The 16,428-nt window shown below is 48.4% G+C and overlaps 1 protein-coding gene across 1 annotated transcript in view; it reads left to right on the top strand.

The window, feature by feature from the left end:
* SIM2 (SIM bHLH transcription factor 2) overlaps positions 1-16,428 on the top strand; it is a 43,041-nt gene that overhangs the window by 10,120 nt on the left and 16,493 nt on the right. Inside the window, exons 3-6 of the mRNA XM_036219742.1 lie at positions 2,970-3,059; positions 9,714-9,822; positions 13,426-13,511; positions 15,728-15,927. Of these exons, the coding sequence (XP_036075635.1) occupies positions 2,970-3,059; positions 9,714-9,822; positions 13,426-13,511; positions 15,728-15,927 (485 nt within the window). The remainder of the gene's footprint in view (positions 1-2,969; positions 3,060-9,713; positions 9,823-13,425; positions 13,512-15,727; positions 15,928-16,428) is intronic.

The following is a 16,428-nucleotide window of genomic DNA, read 5'->3' as shown; positions in this document are numbered from 1 at the left end:
TCCACGTGTCCCTCCCCAAGGAACCCCAGCGAATCCACGGGCCGCCACTAGGCTGCAGGGGTCGCCCGGAGGCGAGAGGCAGTGCAGGGAACCGGGAGCGAGCGGCTCCCCAGCACCGCCCCATCGCCCCGCCTCGCACCCCAGGGGGCTGGGACCCGCGTGGACTCAGCTCCACGAGAGCGACCTCCGGCCAGCCCCACCCCCACCCCGTTCCGGGCCTCTCTAGCTCACGACGCCTAGACCAAGGGGCGCCCCGGGCGTGGCCAAGCCCTGTCCCACCTGACCCCCCCACGAACTTTCATGGGGCGCTTGCCGCGTGCCAGACGCGGTGCGGGGCGCCGGAGGAAGCAGCAGAGGAGGAAAGCTCGGGGCGCCCCGCGCCGGCGCGCGCAGCCCCGCAGCGTCCCGCTCGCGTGTGTTTAAAGGGGCCGCACATAAAGGAGAATCGGCATCGGGGACAGCGTGTCGGCGGCCGGCGTTGCTGCGCGTCCCCCACGGGCCGGATTCTGCCCTGAATCTTACCGCTTCACTGCCCGCCTAGACCTGGCTCTGCGTTGAACTCCGTTTTTTTTCGGAGCGGGAAGTCGAGGCACTGAGAGATTAAGCAACGTGCCCGAGGTCACACAGCAAGCGGTGGGGCCGGGTTCTACCCAAGTGGTCCCGCTCGCGACATGGCGCATTCTTCGGGGTCACCCGGCTCACGAGGGGAGCCCGCGCTTGGTCGGTGGTCGGCCGCTTAGCGCCGCGCCCCGCAGCCGTTCAGTGCGCGGCTGCTAGGCCGCCCCTGACCTCGCATGTCCCCGCGCGGTCACGTCCGGGGCGCGGGCCGGGTGACCACGCGCAGGACCCGCCAGCTCCACGTCGGCGGCTGGCGCTGGGTGGGGACAGCGACGCCCCGTGTCTCAGAGTCTCTCAAATGCCCTTTACAGAGCTTCATCAACGACCCGATTCATTCCCCCCTCACGTCATTTGTCTCTGCCATCAAAAAATGCCTACCGAGAGCTATTTTGCATTTCCTCCTTCTATTTTGTGTTTTCTTTAAAAGAAGAAAAAAAAAAAAAAGTTGGCGGCGGGACGCACTGACTTGGGTCAAAGTCAGCCGCGAGCTCCGCATTTCGAAAAAGCAGATCTTTTCAAAACTCTTGCCTCGAATGTCCCAGTGTGATTTATTTATTATTTTTTTTAAAAAGCGTGCTCTGGGGAAGAGAAGATCCGGGGAATATTTGAAACCCGAAGCGTTTACAGCATTAAACGGAGTGTCAGCCGGGCGGGTGATGGCGCTCCTGGAGTCGTTCCCGTGCGCCCTGCGCTCCCCCTACCTCACTTCCAGCTCTGTGCGCGGTTTTTTGCATGTTAGATACTCCTACATATTGTAAGTGACACTAATATTAGGGACAACTAAGTGCCGGGGAACTCTAGTGAAAACCTGGCAGGTAAAAGTCAACACCCTCGTTTCCTCCACTGTACATTTTTTAATTAATTCGCTGTAGTGTGGGTGTCTTTGCATTTAATATTACATGCACGCAAAACTTGAAGCTACGAAAGCATACCGAAAGTTTTCTTTTAAGAATATTATTTTTAGCTACTGCTGGCAACTTTCAGAATTTGATTATGATAATTTTTCTTTTACTCCTATGGCTCACTGTCAGATACTATTTCATTAATGTATCTCTTTAATGGTTTTGGAGTTAAGCAAGAATGCAAAATGTGCCAAAACATTTATAACTTTAGAAATTGCTGTATAGTTTGTATTTTTGAAACCGTTTATATTTTTGAAACTGTTTAGCTGGGAAAATATTTCGTAGCTGAGTTAGAACTGTGAAAGCAAGGCTTCTAATCAAGATGTTGATTTCGACCTCAGCATAGGGAAAGGGAAATGGTAGTCTGGTTGGCAAAGAATTTTTGCAGCAAATCTGTATTTGAGACAGCAGAACATAAGGATAACTTTCAAGTTTCACTTCTGTACATTCTTTTTAGGCCCCCCTCCAAAGAGGGGGCAGATTTAGAAAAACCAAAGGTAATCTGGTTTCAATTACATGCTGTAAAAATAGAATTTGTGGCCAGAAATTAATTTGGAATATTTTTTATGGGGGCAGCATTGTGGGTTGTATGGATCTTTCACCTACTTTATTGCTTTTCTTTGGTTGTGAATCTAAAATATGAATGGGTAAATAAAGTATGGTTTCATTTTTTTCAAATTAATTTAATGTTTTTATCCTTGCCACGCATAAATGTAATCTATACTTTTTAATTTGTCTTAATTACCTCGTATAATTTTTTTTTTGAGGGCTAGCCAACTTAGGTAAAATCAGAATATCATTTAGGTACTTTTAATTTTTTCAGAAATTGATACTCCTTTCTCCTTGAATTTTGCAAAGGTTATTTGATCTCTTGCAAATTCTAAATAATTCTGTAGACATAGTCTGTTCAAATAACTTGGTATTTTCTTTTCTGGGGAGTGGTAGTGTTTAGAATTTATTATTCAAAAGGTACTTAGGGGTAACTAGAAAATTGTGGCAAATAAAGCATATGTCCTAGTGGTATAAACACTGCCAATTATGACATAAAATGGTCTGTATAGTGGTAGATTGTCCCCTAAGCACCATAGAACTCCGGATTTGTGCTAAGTGCTAAAATAACCCCAAACAATAAAGCTACTACGTTTAAACTGGGTATGATAGGAATTCTCAAATGTTTTGCATGACTTTTGTGATGTGGATGTAAGACTGTTTTTTAAGTGTTTTAGAAGCATTTGAGAATCTGGCGCGGGAACCAAACCTTGAGCGTTGTAACTTAAATCCTTATGGCCCCGAATTGTGGTGTTTTTTTTTTTTTTTTTTGCATTTGATAAATATACGTCTGTGATAATATTTCATACATTCCTGTATCCCAGTGACACAGCGCAATGATGAGATTGAACTCTCACGTATAACTCTCCTCTCTCACCCTGACACTTTCTTCTTTTCCAGACTTTGGATGGATTTGTTTTTGTGGTAGCGTCTGATGGCAAAATCATGTATATATCGGAAACGGCCTCCGTACATTTAGGCTTGTCCCAGGTAAGCTGTATCTAATTTTATGTGCAACCAAAATATTCAGGGTTGGTGGATCTTGGCGGCCTCACTCACCCCACTTGAAAACGAGTCCGTCCGAGCATCTGCTTTTGCGTGTGAACATAATCCACAGTTGGGAACTCCGCCTCTCAGAGCGTCCCGCAGGGCTTTCCTTCTCCGTGTTGCATTTCACAATTTCACTTTCTTTTTCCTCTGGGGCTAAGGACCAGTCTATCTTTGCAACCATCAGCCTTGTTCTGAGATTTCGTGTGATAGACTAGACTCTGCTTATACAGTAACGGCCCTTGGCCACTAACAAGAGCTTCACAAAGGGAGATTTTTCAGTCCACACGTGATGGTCTGCACGTGGTACTGTGAGTTGCTGTGAAAGCCCGAGGGAAGCTGGTGTAGAACGTGGATTTTGTGCAGAATGTGCTTTGGGGAGAGAGAAGGGGGTGGGGGGTAGATTTATGAGTGTTCACATGGAATTCAGGGTAATTTTTCCTGAGTTTTTCCAGTTCAGTGGTTGTTTCAGTAAAGCATTTTATATGCTTGTGATAGAAACTCATAAAACTCAGTTTACTACTGTTTTGCACAGCAAGGTCCTGGTTTCTTTAGAACATTTAAATGTTACTGATTTTTCTGGAACCATTTTTTCAAAAAGAGTTCATCCTCCTGAGAAAAGAGGTGCACTCAGCTTTATCTGTCTTGGTCCCACCGAGAGTTTGGTGGAGAATTTGGCCGAGGTATGGCCGGTGGCCGGTGGGTCCAGATGCGGGGAGCCTAACTGATTTTTTGCCATTCACATTTCTGATTTAACAAGTGTGGGTCGTGGTTCTAAAAGTCACATTTTTATACTTATAGGAACTAAGCGTTCTTTTTACATCGTGAATTATCAGAGTGCTCCTTTTCCATCACACTAGGATTAATTAGATACAGGAAATGGGCTCCCAGGAGGCACGTGAATAATCTGTATTGCACCAGCCTCCTCATGCAGTTAAGCCAAAATAAAACATGCCAATTAATGTGGCTTGGGTTTTCTCATTGAAAAACAATGTTACCGATTTGGAAACCTGCATCTGAGGTATTCCTTTTCTTTTTCTGCCTGTACGTTTTTTAAACTTGCTATTTGTTTACAGCCTTTTCTTCCAATGTGTGTATATACTAATACCTGGGCCTATGTGTTTCTTGTGTAAAGTCCTTTAAAGTGTATCTCATATTTAAATTGTTTGGTGTTTTCTTCTCTCTTCCTCTTCTCTTTTATGAAACCAGGTCTCCCAGATAAGATTTACCTAAGGCTTGGCTCTTATACCTATGTGACCCAAGGGATTATTGTGCTTATAGATTGGAAAAGACTGTTGGGAAAATAAACATTAGTGTTTTTACATATTTTCCAAAGTTATTATTCTTTGAATTTCCACCTGATCCTATTTAGAATTATTTAAGACCCTTTTGTTGTACCCAGCCTGGTTTCTACTCCTGACTTGGTCTATGGCTGATTGACCTTGATCAGATTACTTAATTTTCAATCATAATTTATAAAGCCTTTGATAGATCTTATAGTAATGTTCCAAACAAGACAAAACACTTCACATACTTTTTTTAAATGACTAGTCAAACATATTTTAGAATAGGGAAAGTCACTGTTATGGGATATTAAACTTAGATCTGCGCTTCCTAGCAGTCAAAGCAAAAAGGGAAATACATTCAGTTATGTGGTTTTCATTGTCTGATAGGACAGATAGATACATAACCTCCCTGAACTATAACTTAAGTAAAAAAGAATGCCTACTCTATTCATCTTTCAGGATCCTGATAAGAAACAAATCAAAGGGCCCATTTTATGTAATTTATAAACTATAGGGAGCTACACAAAAGCCAGGCACCATCACAGTTTCATTAGTATTGTACTACAAATAGCACAAAAGTTGCTTCAAATAGCGTCCTTCGGTTGGCCCATATAGGGAGGGCTCTTAGTCATTTGGAATGTCCTGGCACTTCTGAAGGCACTGCATGCACTCCAGGACATTCCAGTTCATTCTGTCAGACTGCTCAGGCTGGTATCCCACGTCTCCTCTCAGTCGTGTTCATCTTTAAGAGCGACCAAAATATTGGAGAGGTGACAACTATGCCTCTTCTTCATGATTAACTCCGCAAAAGGAGATCTAAGCAGAATCGTAATTAAAATTGTATTTCAAAATTTTGGTCATAATGCAGAAATAAAACTTCGTATCGTAATTTTGAAAGGGGAGGGCATTATACACAACCAAGAAAGTTACAGAGATGCCTTTTGTCTATATGTTGCCAGAAGTGTCAATTAAAAAAAAAAAAGAAAAAGTCAAACTGTGCAGAAAGACTGATTTTTTTCCTGATCTAATTGGCAGGATTGTCTTAGGATCAGTCCTCAGTTACGAAAACACTTAGATGCAGACTTGAGCCCTGGTTAGGATCTGGGGAGTTCCATGGTGGACTGTTTAAATAAGCAACAACAAGCTTTTCCCTCAAGCCTGCTTCCTGTGCACGATTAACCCCACAGAAGGAAATCTAGGCAGAATCACGATGTGTATTTTTTTCTGTCTTTGTTACTTAAATAGTAAAATAAAGCATTGAAAAGGATGTCAAATACCTAACTTCCCTTTAAAAAAAAATTTTGCACCTTTTAGAGTATTTTTATTAGTAGTCAAAAGTCGGGCAAATATATCAAACACGAAACCTTTATTAAAATAAGCCTAAAGATTTTAAAACTCACTAGAGATAAAAATGTCAATAAAATTTTACCCAGTAGTTAGAGTAACCTTTGAAACAGGTTTGCTGATGAATAACGATAGTAGTAATAGCTTATATTTACGTAGTAGCGCCCTTAGTGTTCCAAGAACTTTCAATTACGCTCGATGACATTATCTCATTAAGTAATGCCATCTTTCACATTAACTCAGGGCTAAACTCTATGTTAGCAGCTCCTAGGAAACATAAGCTCCTTTCTAGATTTGTCATGATTGTGTGATAAGTCACAGCAAAGGGGTGTTTTTAAAACCTGAAATATCTAAATAACTATCTGAATTATCTATTAGAGAGTGTAAAAAAAGATTATGTGTTATAAGCCCATCTTAATTCATAGCCTTTTTTAACCTTAAAGGAAGTGTTGGAATAAGAAGTCTACTTTATATGTAGAGTTGATTGGTTTATGTTTTCTTTTAAATGAGAGATCCTTGATGTCAAACCGTCATATCAAAAAATGACAGACGACCACAAAATGCAAGTTGTCTCAGCCCACAGTTCAATATTGTGGAGCAATAGAGTCACGTGTCTGGCTTGAAAATTTCGTTTGTTGTATACACATGTCCATAATACATAATAATTCATATAGACAAATTTCTATTTGGAAGAGGGAGCGTTGGGGAAGCACTCTTTATCCGTGCGAGTTTACTAAATGATTTATTTTCATGGTTTTTTGGTTAACATAATTTAACTTACATTTGAAGAGGAACGAAGCTCTCTATACCTGCTGGGTCGTTCCTAAGATATTTTTGAGTATCCTTGTGGTTCAGATTTCCTTAACCAAAGTTGCATACATTGCATAGCATCTAGGTAACTCATACACATCTTCCAATGAATATGGACACGTACGAAACAGCTTGTCGCGAGACAGGGAAGGGAAAACGCATCCTGGAGATGACGGCAGGAAGCATGACTGTAAAACGACATGGTGTTGTTTGCGGCCCTAAGACCTAATCCTTTCACTTTTGAAATAAAGAGAAAGGACAGCGTTTCATGTTTGTTGACATAACACGAACCCTGAAACCCAAACCATCTTATTTTAAAATGCTTAATTTACCATAGTCAGCAAAACACACCCCAAGCAGAGTAATGTGCGTTTGCAGAGCACTGGGTGACTCCCCCCACTTCTGACCCAGAATGTATTCATTTAGTGCTGTATTTATCCTGAGTAGTTTTCTTGGCAGGAAGAAAAACTATTCAGAAAAACATAAAAACGCTCTTAGTAGGAAAGCAATTCATTTTGTAGTTACCAGGGTTTCACTAATACTAAAATATCACATTGAGGGCCTGTTTTAATAAGGCTGATGATGTATGAGACCCGAGGAGTTTTAGAGCCACGACCATAATTTTTTGTTGAGGTAGCCACAGTTCTTTCAGCATTCAAAAGCACGCATAGATATGTAAATACAGGAAACACCATGTCAACCATAATTTTGAGTCAAGGTCAGCACTGTTTTATCATTCCAAAATGTGTTCTTTAAAAACATTTCTGTTGTTTGAAGACTACTTTACTTCCTAGACGGCCTTTGAGTTTTATAATTAACCTAAAGATTCAGAAAATCAAGGCTGTGATTCATGGACCTTCACTCTTGAACACACGAGATGAAAATAGGATCTTTGAAAACAGATGAAGCTACTCTGGGATTACGACGCAAATGGAATCCCTATAAGAACAGATGTAAGTCTGTTCGCAAGTATATGAAGCTATTTCTCTAAAAAGACATCGGTTAATTTTTTTTTTTTTAAATAAGAACTTGAAGCAAATCAGAATGATCTATTTTCCCTAAAAATTATGTTGAGGAAGCAATGATAAGCCAACACACATAAAAACTCTGTTTTGTTATTTTTCATTTTTAAAATAAGTCATTGAAATTGTGAATCAATTTAAAAAAATAGCTCCCGTGTTTACCAGCCTTTGTCACTCTCCACCTGACAGAGCTTCATAAGGAATCTGTTTGGCCGCCCTCAAGAAAAAAAAAAGAAATTATCCTGTCCCAAATGGCTGACTTAAATGTTGCTGGTTTTGTTTAAACTTTGTAAGGATTAGCAGCAATGACTTGAAAGAGAATGTTTAGTTTTTGTTGCTTATTTTTTTTTTAATGGAATCTTGTAATAAGTTTTTTACCTAGGCAAAAATCCATCTGGGTCATTAGAAGAGTGCCTGGCTTTCTAGTGCCAGGCTTGGGAGGTGGGTTGAGGGCATTTCTGTAACAGGATTCTCTTCACTGTGCTGTTTGCATACGATTAGAGAGAGATACTCTATGAATAATGCAGAAAATAGAACAGTGAACGCTGTTTTGAGGGACAAGATTACTTAGCAGGCCAGAAATGTTATTCGTTCTGGCTAAAAAGGCAACTCATCCATCTTAACGAGTTGGAAGAACTGGCTCTGAAGAGCGAGTAGGATAAACTCCTTCACCTCTGCATGGCCCCTTGATCCCAAGCAAAGAGCCGATGGCCTTGATGCTAATTTGAAACAGTGGAGGAATTCTCCATTAAACCCTCTGGCCAGGTCGTCCTGTTGCGTGAGCTGGCAAGGTCAGGGCTGCCCGGTACTGGAGATCACATCCTCTCTGCTCTGACTGAGAGCAGTGAGCCTCCTAACGAATCTCCCGCTGTGACACACTTAAAAATAACAAGGGGGTGGTTAGGGACCAGCCTGCCTCTGCTCCTTAGCTTGCCCTCTGCCCTCGGGGCAGGGCTGGGGCAGGGCTGAGCCAGAGTTCTGCAGCCCCGCCCGAGGTTCTCCGCTGCCCAAGGCAGAGTGTCCTGCCCTTCGAGTTTCTTCCTATGCTGGGCTGTTGGGGTTCCTTCTGGCCATGATAGAAGTGCCATTCCTGCCTTGGGGAGGCCCCTTTATCAATCCTGGGTGATTCAATATCTTCAGCTCTAAAATAGGATCCACCAACCTCTGCTCAGAAGGCTGCTCTCTGATGGTGGTGGTTTCTAGAACATTCTATATCATTGCCCTTCTCAAGATGAGTGAGGGGGACCAGGTCTTGAGACTGTCTCATTCCGTGTCATGGCATTTGTGTTTGGGGAACATAGAAAACTTCTCGAGGGGAGGAACTGAATCTCTGGGACCTGTGTGCAAAGATCATAATCATAATGACTGTGTCTTCTCAGAGCCTGGCCCAAGCCTCTGCCCCTGCAAAGCAGAGTCCTGTCCAGTGGGGATGTGGCCTCTGGGCCTGTTGAGGTGTCCTTTGTGAGGTGTGCCTGGAAGTAGGTGGTGTCTGAACGCAGGGTCACGTTGCTCTCTGGTGTGAGCCGCAGCCTGTCAGGTCACACAGCCATTCCCCTGCACCCATGGGCGGGAGCCATGGGCTCAGCACAGCCACCGGGGACTAGGAAGGCCAGAGACGCATCGTGGCCACGTGGAAGAGGCGGGGCAGTGCCTGAGAGGCAGGGCTGCCAGGGGGAAGGGCCCTTATGGCCTGCAAGTTGTTCCTGAGTGCAGTGGAGCCCAGCGGAGCCCGTGGCCCCGGCCTCCCGGCCTCTGAGCACACGAGGCCATCCCAGGCACCACTCTCTGGGTGTGGTGGCTGGCCTCCCGGCCAGTACGCTCCGGTGGCATGGAGCGCGGGCCTCACAGTGTGTCTCCTGTGCGCAGGACACTGCCCAGGCCATAGGGTCACCCACCTCCGCCATCCTTCACTTTCCAGCCCAGGACTGACCCTCGCTCTCTGGCCTTGCTGGAAAGTGAGAGAGACGGGTCAGGGTGCCGTTCGAGGAAAGACACACGTTTTTGCGCTTGGAGAAGGTGCCGTTGTCAGCGGAGATGGAAGTCCTGTTCCTGGCGGGTGCCTCCCTGTGACACTGCCCCGCTCCCCGGGAACCCGGGAAGGCTTCCTGACCCCTCTCCCTTCCCTTCCGTGGCAGGTGGAGCTCACAGGCAACAGCATCTACGAGTACATCCACCCCTCCGACCACGACGAGATGACGGCCGTCCTCACGGCCCACCAGCCGCTCCACCATCACCTGCTCCAAGGTATTTGTTTCCCCCAGTCGAAAAGAAAGCGGAACGGAAACGAGGCGATGCTCTCACACGTGACCCAAGGGTGTCGCCTCCCACACTGCCAATGGGAAGTGTGACGAGGGCTGCCCAGCCAGGGCCCCACGCGAACACCCAACGCCCGTCCTTCAAAGCTATTCTGTTGACCCCGTCGGGTGCGGGAGGCTGCGATGGGTGCTGGGTGGGGGATAAGTGCTCAGAGGCTCCTCCCCGATGCGCTCTTGGTTTGGTGTTTCGGTGACGCAGGTCTAGGCTCGGACTTTTTTTTTTTTTTTATTAAATTTATTGGGGTGACATTGGTTAACAAAATTACATAGGTCACAAAGTGCACGATTCAATAGTACGTCATGTGTGTATTTATTGCGCCGCATGCTCACCACCCAAAGTCAAATCTCCTTCTGTCGCCATGTATTTGACCCCGTGTACCCTTATCTGCCTCCCCCCTCCTCCCTTGCCCTCTGGTCCCTGTTAAACTGTTGTCCGAGTCCCTGTGTTTTTGTTCGTTTGTCTTGTTCGTTTGTTGCTTTCAGTTTTAAATCCCATATATGCGTGAAACCACGTGGTTTTCGACTTTTTCCATCAGATTTATTTTGCTTGGCGTGATGTTCTCAAGATCCATCCGTGTTGTCACAAATGGCAGTATTTCATCTTTGCGTATGGCCGAGTGATTTTCCATTGTATATATGGGCCACGTCTTCTCTACCCAATCATCTATCGAAGGGCGCTCGGTCGTTTTCATGTCTGGGCCACTGTGAATAGGGCTGCAGTAAACATCGGGGTGCGTGTATCTTTACGAATAAGTGTTTTCAATCTTGGCGGGTGGATACCCAGAAGAGGGATTGCCAGGTCATATGATAGTTCTAGTCTTAATGTTTTAAAGAACCTCCACACTGCTTTCCGCAGTGGCTGTACCAGTTGACATTTCCACCAGCAGTGTGTGACGGTTCCTTCTTCCCCATAACCTCTCTAACACTTGTTGTTACTTGTCCTGTTAATGGCAGCCCTTCCAACAGGTGTGAGGTGGTATCTCACCGTGGTTTTGATGTGCATCTCTCTAATAGCTGGTAAAGTCGAGCATCTTTTTAATATATCTGTTGGCTGTTTTGTATGTTTTCTTGGGAGAAATGTCTGTTCAGGTTCTCTGCCCATTTTTTGCTTGGCTTATCTGTTTGTTTTGTTCTTCAGCTGCATGAGTCTTTTATGTGTTTTGGCCATTAGCCCCTCATTGGAGGCGTTGTTTGCAAGCATCTTTTCCGATTCCTTGGTCGCCTCTCTGTTTTGCTGATGGTTAGACCTGGGCTCCTTAACCAAAGGGTCCAAGAACAGAACTTGGGGTATGCGAAACTGCAGGGGGGAAATTGCATTTCATCCTCTAGTGAAAATTTAGCATTTTCTCTGTTTATAGGTTGTAAACAATAAGCCGGGCACTGTCACTAATACCTTCACTAACTCGAAATTCGAGTTATGAAATCTACTAGATCTCATTATTTAATATGTTAAAAAGAACATGTGTAACCACGTCACCACTTGTTTTAATATTTTGACAACGTTTTCGATACATTTGTAATGCATCTGTTTGTAGTCTTAGATAGTTTGTTTTATGTACTTTCAAAAACGTTATTCTGCGTGGGGATCTGTAGGTTTTGTGCCCTGGCACAGATTGGCTAAGAAGCCCTGGTTAGATGGAGCCAGGTCATCTCCCTGGCCTGGCTCCATCTGGGGACAAGACCCTCCTCCAACAGTCCCATCCTGTCATTTAACACCTGTCGATCGGGTCCCTGCTGCGGGAAGCATTGTGTTCGGACAGACGTGGCGTGACTGCTCAGTGCAGGATGCGAAGCACGTCTTTACACGAATAGCTCCTTAAATGACCATCGTGCCGCACACTCGGAAGACCCAGACTTATTCCCGGAGGCCTGGCCCTGTAACCCCCTCTGTCAGGTCAAGGAGACCAACCGGCATGTTGACCAAGGGTCCCTTGTCTGCTTTGGACGACGGCATCCCAACGTGGCCAAAATTCCCTAGTGGGACAAAAGACGTCGAAGACGTCGATTCTAACAGAATGAGGGCCAGGAGAGAACGTCTCGCTTGAATCTAATTCTTTCACGGTGGGGTTGTTTAACGCTGGGCAAAGAGAATTCCTCGGAACATTGCGTTGTTTCTGTTTTAAAAAATTGTATAGGAGCGGGCTTTCTCCTACTAGCCCTGGCATCTTTCTACCCGTCCATGGCATAGAGTTAAAGAGGTGTTCAGAAAGTGACAGCAAATGAATCTTGGGACTCTCACCACCCCCCACCCCCTGCCCTCATTTCCGTGGGGCTCACGTCTGAGGTGCAGCAAGTGTGCAGGAGGAGGAGCAAAAGGTCCAGGGGTGGCGGGGTGGCCACTGGTCACTCTTGCAGCCAGCCAAGAACACGTTTGAGGTTCCTGGGGGCCCAGTTTCTCTCTGACTTCTCATCCGCAGGGCTGGTTCTCTGCGTTGGAACCGGCCCTGTTGTTTTATGGCAGTTGAGTGAGACATGGGCTCTCCCCAAAACTTGTCCGTTGGTTTCTGGGTGACATTCCTTAGACCTGAGCATGCTTATCTGGAACTGGTGCAGACAGGCAGGCACGTCAAAAGGCACCCAGCCCGCTGCCGAGGTTTGTGGGTGAAGGCAGCAGCCTCCCCAGCCAGGGCAGAAGGGGCATCCGAGGCAACCCCCTCACCCCCACCAGGCGGTGCCCCCAGGGAGGGGCGGGAGGCCGTGCTTCCAGTCCTGGTGGTCACCTTTCTTTAGAAATTAATTTTTTAACCACCGCCAAATGGCCGTTTATTTAGCGTAGAGCGACCTCTCCCTTATCTGGGGCACAGACACTTTGCCACTTGTGCCCCAGAGAGCTGGCGTCACTAAAGCAGAGGGTGTTTCCTTAGGGGACTCGTTTGCCTTTGCAGCGAGCGTGTGAGGCCTGCAAGAGGAACCAAAGAAAGGATTTGGCACCCCAGAAAAAGAGAGAGCGGGGCAGGGACAGCTCTCGAGAGAGGAGGGCGTGGTCCGTCCAGGCGGAGCGGGCCTGTTGGGCTCCATCCCCCTTCCACGTTGCTGGGCAGTCTCGTGCCCTGGGCAGGAGGCCCCCTGGGGCCGGCTCCCTCTGCCGGGGAAAGGGGTCACGCATGTGACCTCTCCTTGGTATCTGCCACCCTGTGGGAGGTCAGACGCTTCAGGGTCCTCCTGGCGAGCCAAGGCGTCCGCTCCAGGGCTGGTCAAGGCCATTCTCCTGGCGCCAGGCCTCTCTGTGGCCACCGCCACGGGGCCACTGGGCCCACTGCACATGCAGTCCTGACTTGGCCCCAGGGTGGCGTCTCCCAAGTACTCGCAGTGTTTCGGGGCCACTTTCCTCTGGAGGGTGTGGCAGCCTCCCCTCCCCACCGCACCCAGGCGGGGCCACAGGCGGAAGCGCCCCGGGTCAGGACCTGGGCTGCGGGGAGGCCGCCGCTGGCCGCGGGATCTGGTCTCGGGGGGGTTTATTGATATTGTTGGGATAAAAATGGGGGCAGCATCGTGGGACAGCTGGCTGACTGAACCTCGCCCCTGCTTTCAGAGTATGAGATAGAGAGGTCCTTCTTCCTTCGAATGAAGTGTGTCTTGGCGAAGAGAAACGCGGGCCTGACCTGCAGTGGATACAAGGTAGGAGGGGGCGCGGCAGGCGGGGGGAGGGGAGAGGCGGGCTGGGTCCCCCCTGCTGCACAGCTCACCCCACACACAGCCTCTGCAGACGGGGCACAGGGACCCACGCGTCTCGTTCTGCCCAGCGTAGCACTTTCTAGGGACTCTGCTCGTGGCTGCTAAGAGACAGGTGTGGGAGCTGGCATCTTCCAGGAGGCCCGTATTCGTCCCACGAGACAGGAATAAACGTGGCTGAGGGTAGCACCTGACCTTGGCACCCGTAGGTTTTCCTCTGCGCACAGGTCAGCCGCCCCTGGAGTCACGGAGACCCGTATTCCAGGTCAGGATCCTGGGCCGGCAGTGAGCAGTCAGCTCAGGAATGTCGCTCTTACCCTCCGAATGCGCAGCCAGATCCAGGGGTAACGGTGATGTGCCCGGTAGCAGCAGCGCGGCCCATCCTGGGTGCGCGGCAGAGCCTTCGTCTGCTGCGCCCCATCTAATTTAACTGGCGGCCATTGCAGCCCTTTGAGCGGAGTGTCATCAGCCTCATTCTGTCATCAGGACACCAGCCGGGAAGGGAGAAGGGACCGGCAGGGGGGCAGGCAGTCGTGGGGGCACAGCCGGGGTCCCGGAGCCCAGCCCTCACGCCTCCCTGGCTGGATCTCTCTGCCAGACGTGGCCGTGTGCTTTGGCTCACCCCAGGGTGCAGGAGCAGGTCACTCCCAGAGCCCACGGGCAGTACTGGGCCTGGACATCACACTGCAGGGCAGGCTTGGCGAAGTCGGAGCTGCACGCCAAGCCCGCCCGCCCATCCGACCCGCTCTGGAGCGGCTCCCGCACCCCCAGCGCTCTGCAGTTGCTGCTCCTCCCGCCTTGTAACGCCCCATGCTGGAGCTGGAGGCAGATGGGGGCCTCGGGGCCCGGGTATCTGCACGCGAGACTAGGGGGGAGGGTGGCGAAGAGGAAGGGGACAGCCTCGTGCCGCCTCCACTCGGCCCTCGTCTCGGGGATGCGGGTCCGCTGGGCTCTGTCCCCTGCCACGTCGCTGGGCAGTCTCGCGCCCCTGGGCATGCTGCCAGGAGGCCCCCGGGGCCGGCTCGGCCGCTCCCTCCCACCCCCGCGGCTGGCTCAGTCGCCTGCCTTGAGTCCCACGCGGCGCTCTTCCCTGGGACCTGACCTTGCTCTGTTCCGCAGTTCGGAGGATGCATTTCTTATTTGCTGTCCCAGCCTCTGAGCCTTTTTAGGCCAGGGGTGGGGACGCCCCAGCACCATCCTGCACCCAATAGACATTCTTCTGGAGGCGGGTCTTGAATTGTTTTTGCCACTTATTAATTGCGTCGAATCGTAAGCAAAACATGTCACCCGCCTCGTCCTCAGTTTCCTCGTCGGTGAAATGGGAGAATAGACTAGAAAGATTTAAAGATTTGAAGACTGTGAGTACGTTCAGGAATCCTGGGAGAATGCTTTTGAAAAGAGCATTTACGATTTTAGGTGTTGGTCACCCCAGGATGCAGGAGCAGGTCATGCCTGCGACTCGTGCCAGATTTTACCGACTGTGACTTGTATAAGTGCTTCCGGTCCTGAGCCTCAACACCTTCTGTTTTCTAGTGCACGATTTTTGGCTATAACGATTAGAAATGTTTCTATGTAGCTATTCTGGCATGTTGCTTATTATAGGGGGATCCAATCTTGAATTATAAATAAATAACGAAATAAAACAAAATAAGATAAAAATACATTAAAAATGAAACTTTTTGGATGCCATTGAAGAAATTTTGAACTTTCTAGAGTGATTGATAAAGCTAGTCTAGTGATGTCAAGGTCAAGTTAACAGGTCAAGTTCAATCCCGTTGGAAGATAAGCTTTACAGTTACTGAAGTGAACATTATGGGACAAATGGTCAGCTCACCAAAATGCCTTTGCTGTGCCATCTAACTGCAACTTGGCAATGAGTTAACTATGTATAACTCTGTTGCATATTGGAGAGCCTTAAATTGAGCATAGCCAGTGGGTAAGACAGCCCCGTATTCTGTTATGATAGCGGTTTGTGAGCAAGAACCGCAGCTTCCTGTCTTCTGAGCGGTGAATCGGGCGTTTGGCTGTACAGCTCAGTGGAGGCTGGGCTGGGGGATAGTCCAGCAAGTTCAAGGAAATGAGCAAGCTCAGAGCCGGGAGGAGTGGGCGCCGGCGTAACCCCTGGGCCTCCGGTGGCCGACCCTGCCCTCTGCTTCCCCCAGGTCATCCACTGCAGCGGCTACCTGAAGATCAGGCAGTACATGCTGGACATGTCGCTGTACGACTCATGCTACCAGATCGTGGGGCTGGTGGCCGTGGGCCAGTCGCTGCCACCTAGCGCCATCACCGAGATCAAGCTGCACAGCAACATGTTCATGTTCAGGGCCAGCCTCGACCTGAAGCTGATCTTCCTGGATTCCAGGTGAGTTAGGCACCTGCAGGAAGGTGCCGATGGTGGAAACTGGCCCCTGAAAGCTACACTGTTAAGCCAAGAGGTAACGAGGAGTAAGTCACGCGAAGCACGTGAGTTAGAAAGGGATTTAGTGACGCCCAGTCATGAACTGAAAGAATTAGTATCCGCCTTAGTACCCAGGAGTCACCAGGGTGACTTATACATCCCTTAAAATCCTATTTATTTATGTTTTCATCATCTCGCTGGAGCAGGGACTGCGAGTAGGTGTTGTGGGCACAAGGTGGCCTCTTTCGAAGGCCCACGACGTCGGGATTCTGCCTCGTATCCCCAACAAGCTGGGCGGACTTTCAGACAAACCGAAGACTTCTGCATTGAGTAGTGTGTGTTGCAGGCTGGCGGGAGGCCATTCGAGCTATGAGGGCCACCAGGGCTGAGGCCGCGAGCAGATAGGTCGCCTTCCCTGGGGGGAGGCTCTGACCACGAGCTCAGCCGGGAGGGCAAGGTGCCCAG

This window comes from Rousettus aegyptiacus, unplaced genomic scaffold (assembly GCF_014176215.1).
Source record: "Rousettus aegyptiacus isolate mRouAeg1 unplaced genomic scaffold, mRouAeg1.p scaffold_m13_p_4, whole genome shotgun sequence".
NCBI classification, from domain to species: Eukaryota; Metazoa; Chordata; class Mammalia; order Chiroptera; family Pteropodidae; genus Rousettus; species Rousettus aegyptiacus.
This window is presented reverse-complemented; position numbering and strand designations above follow the sequence as displayed.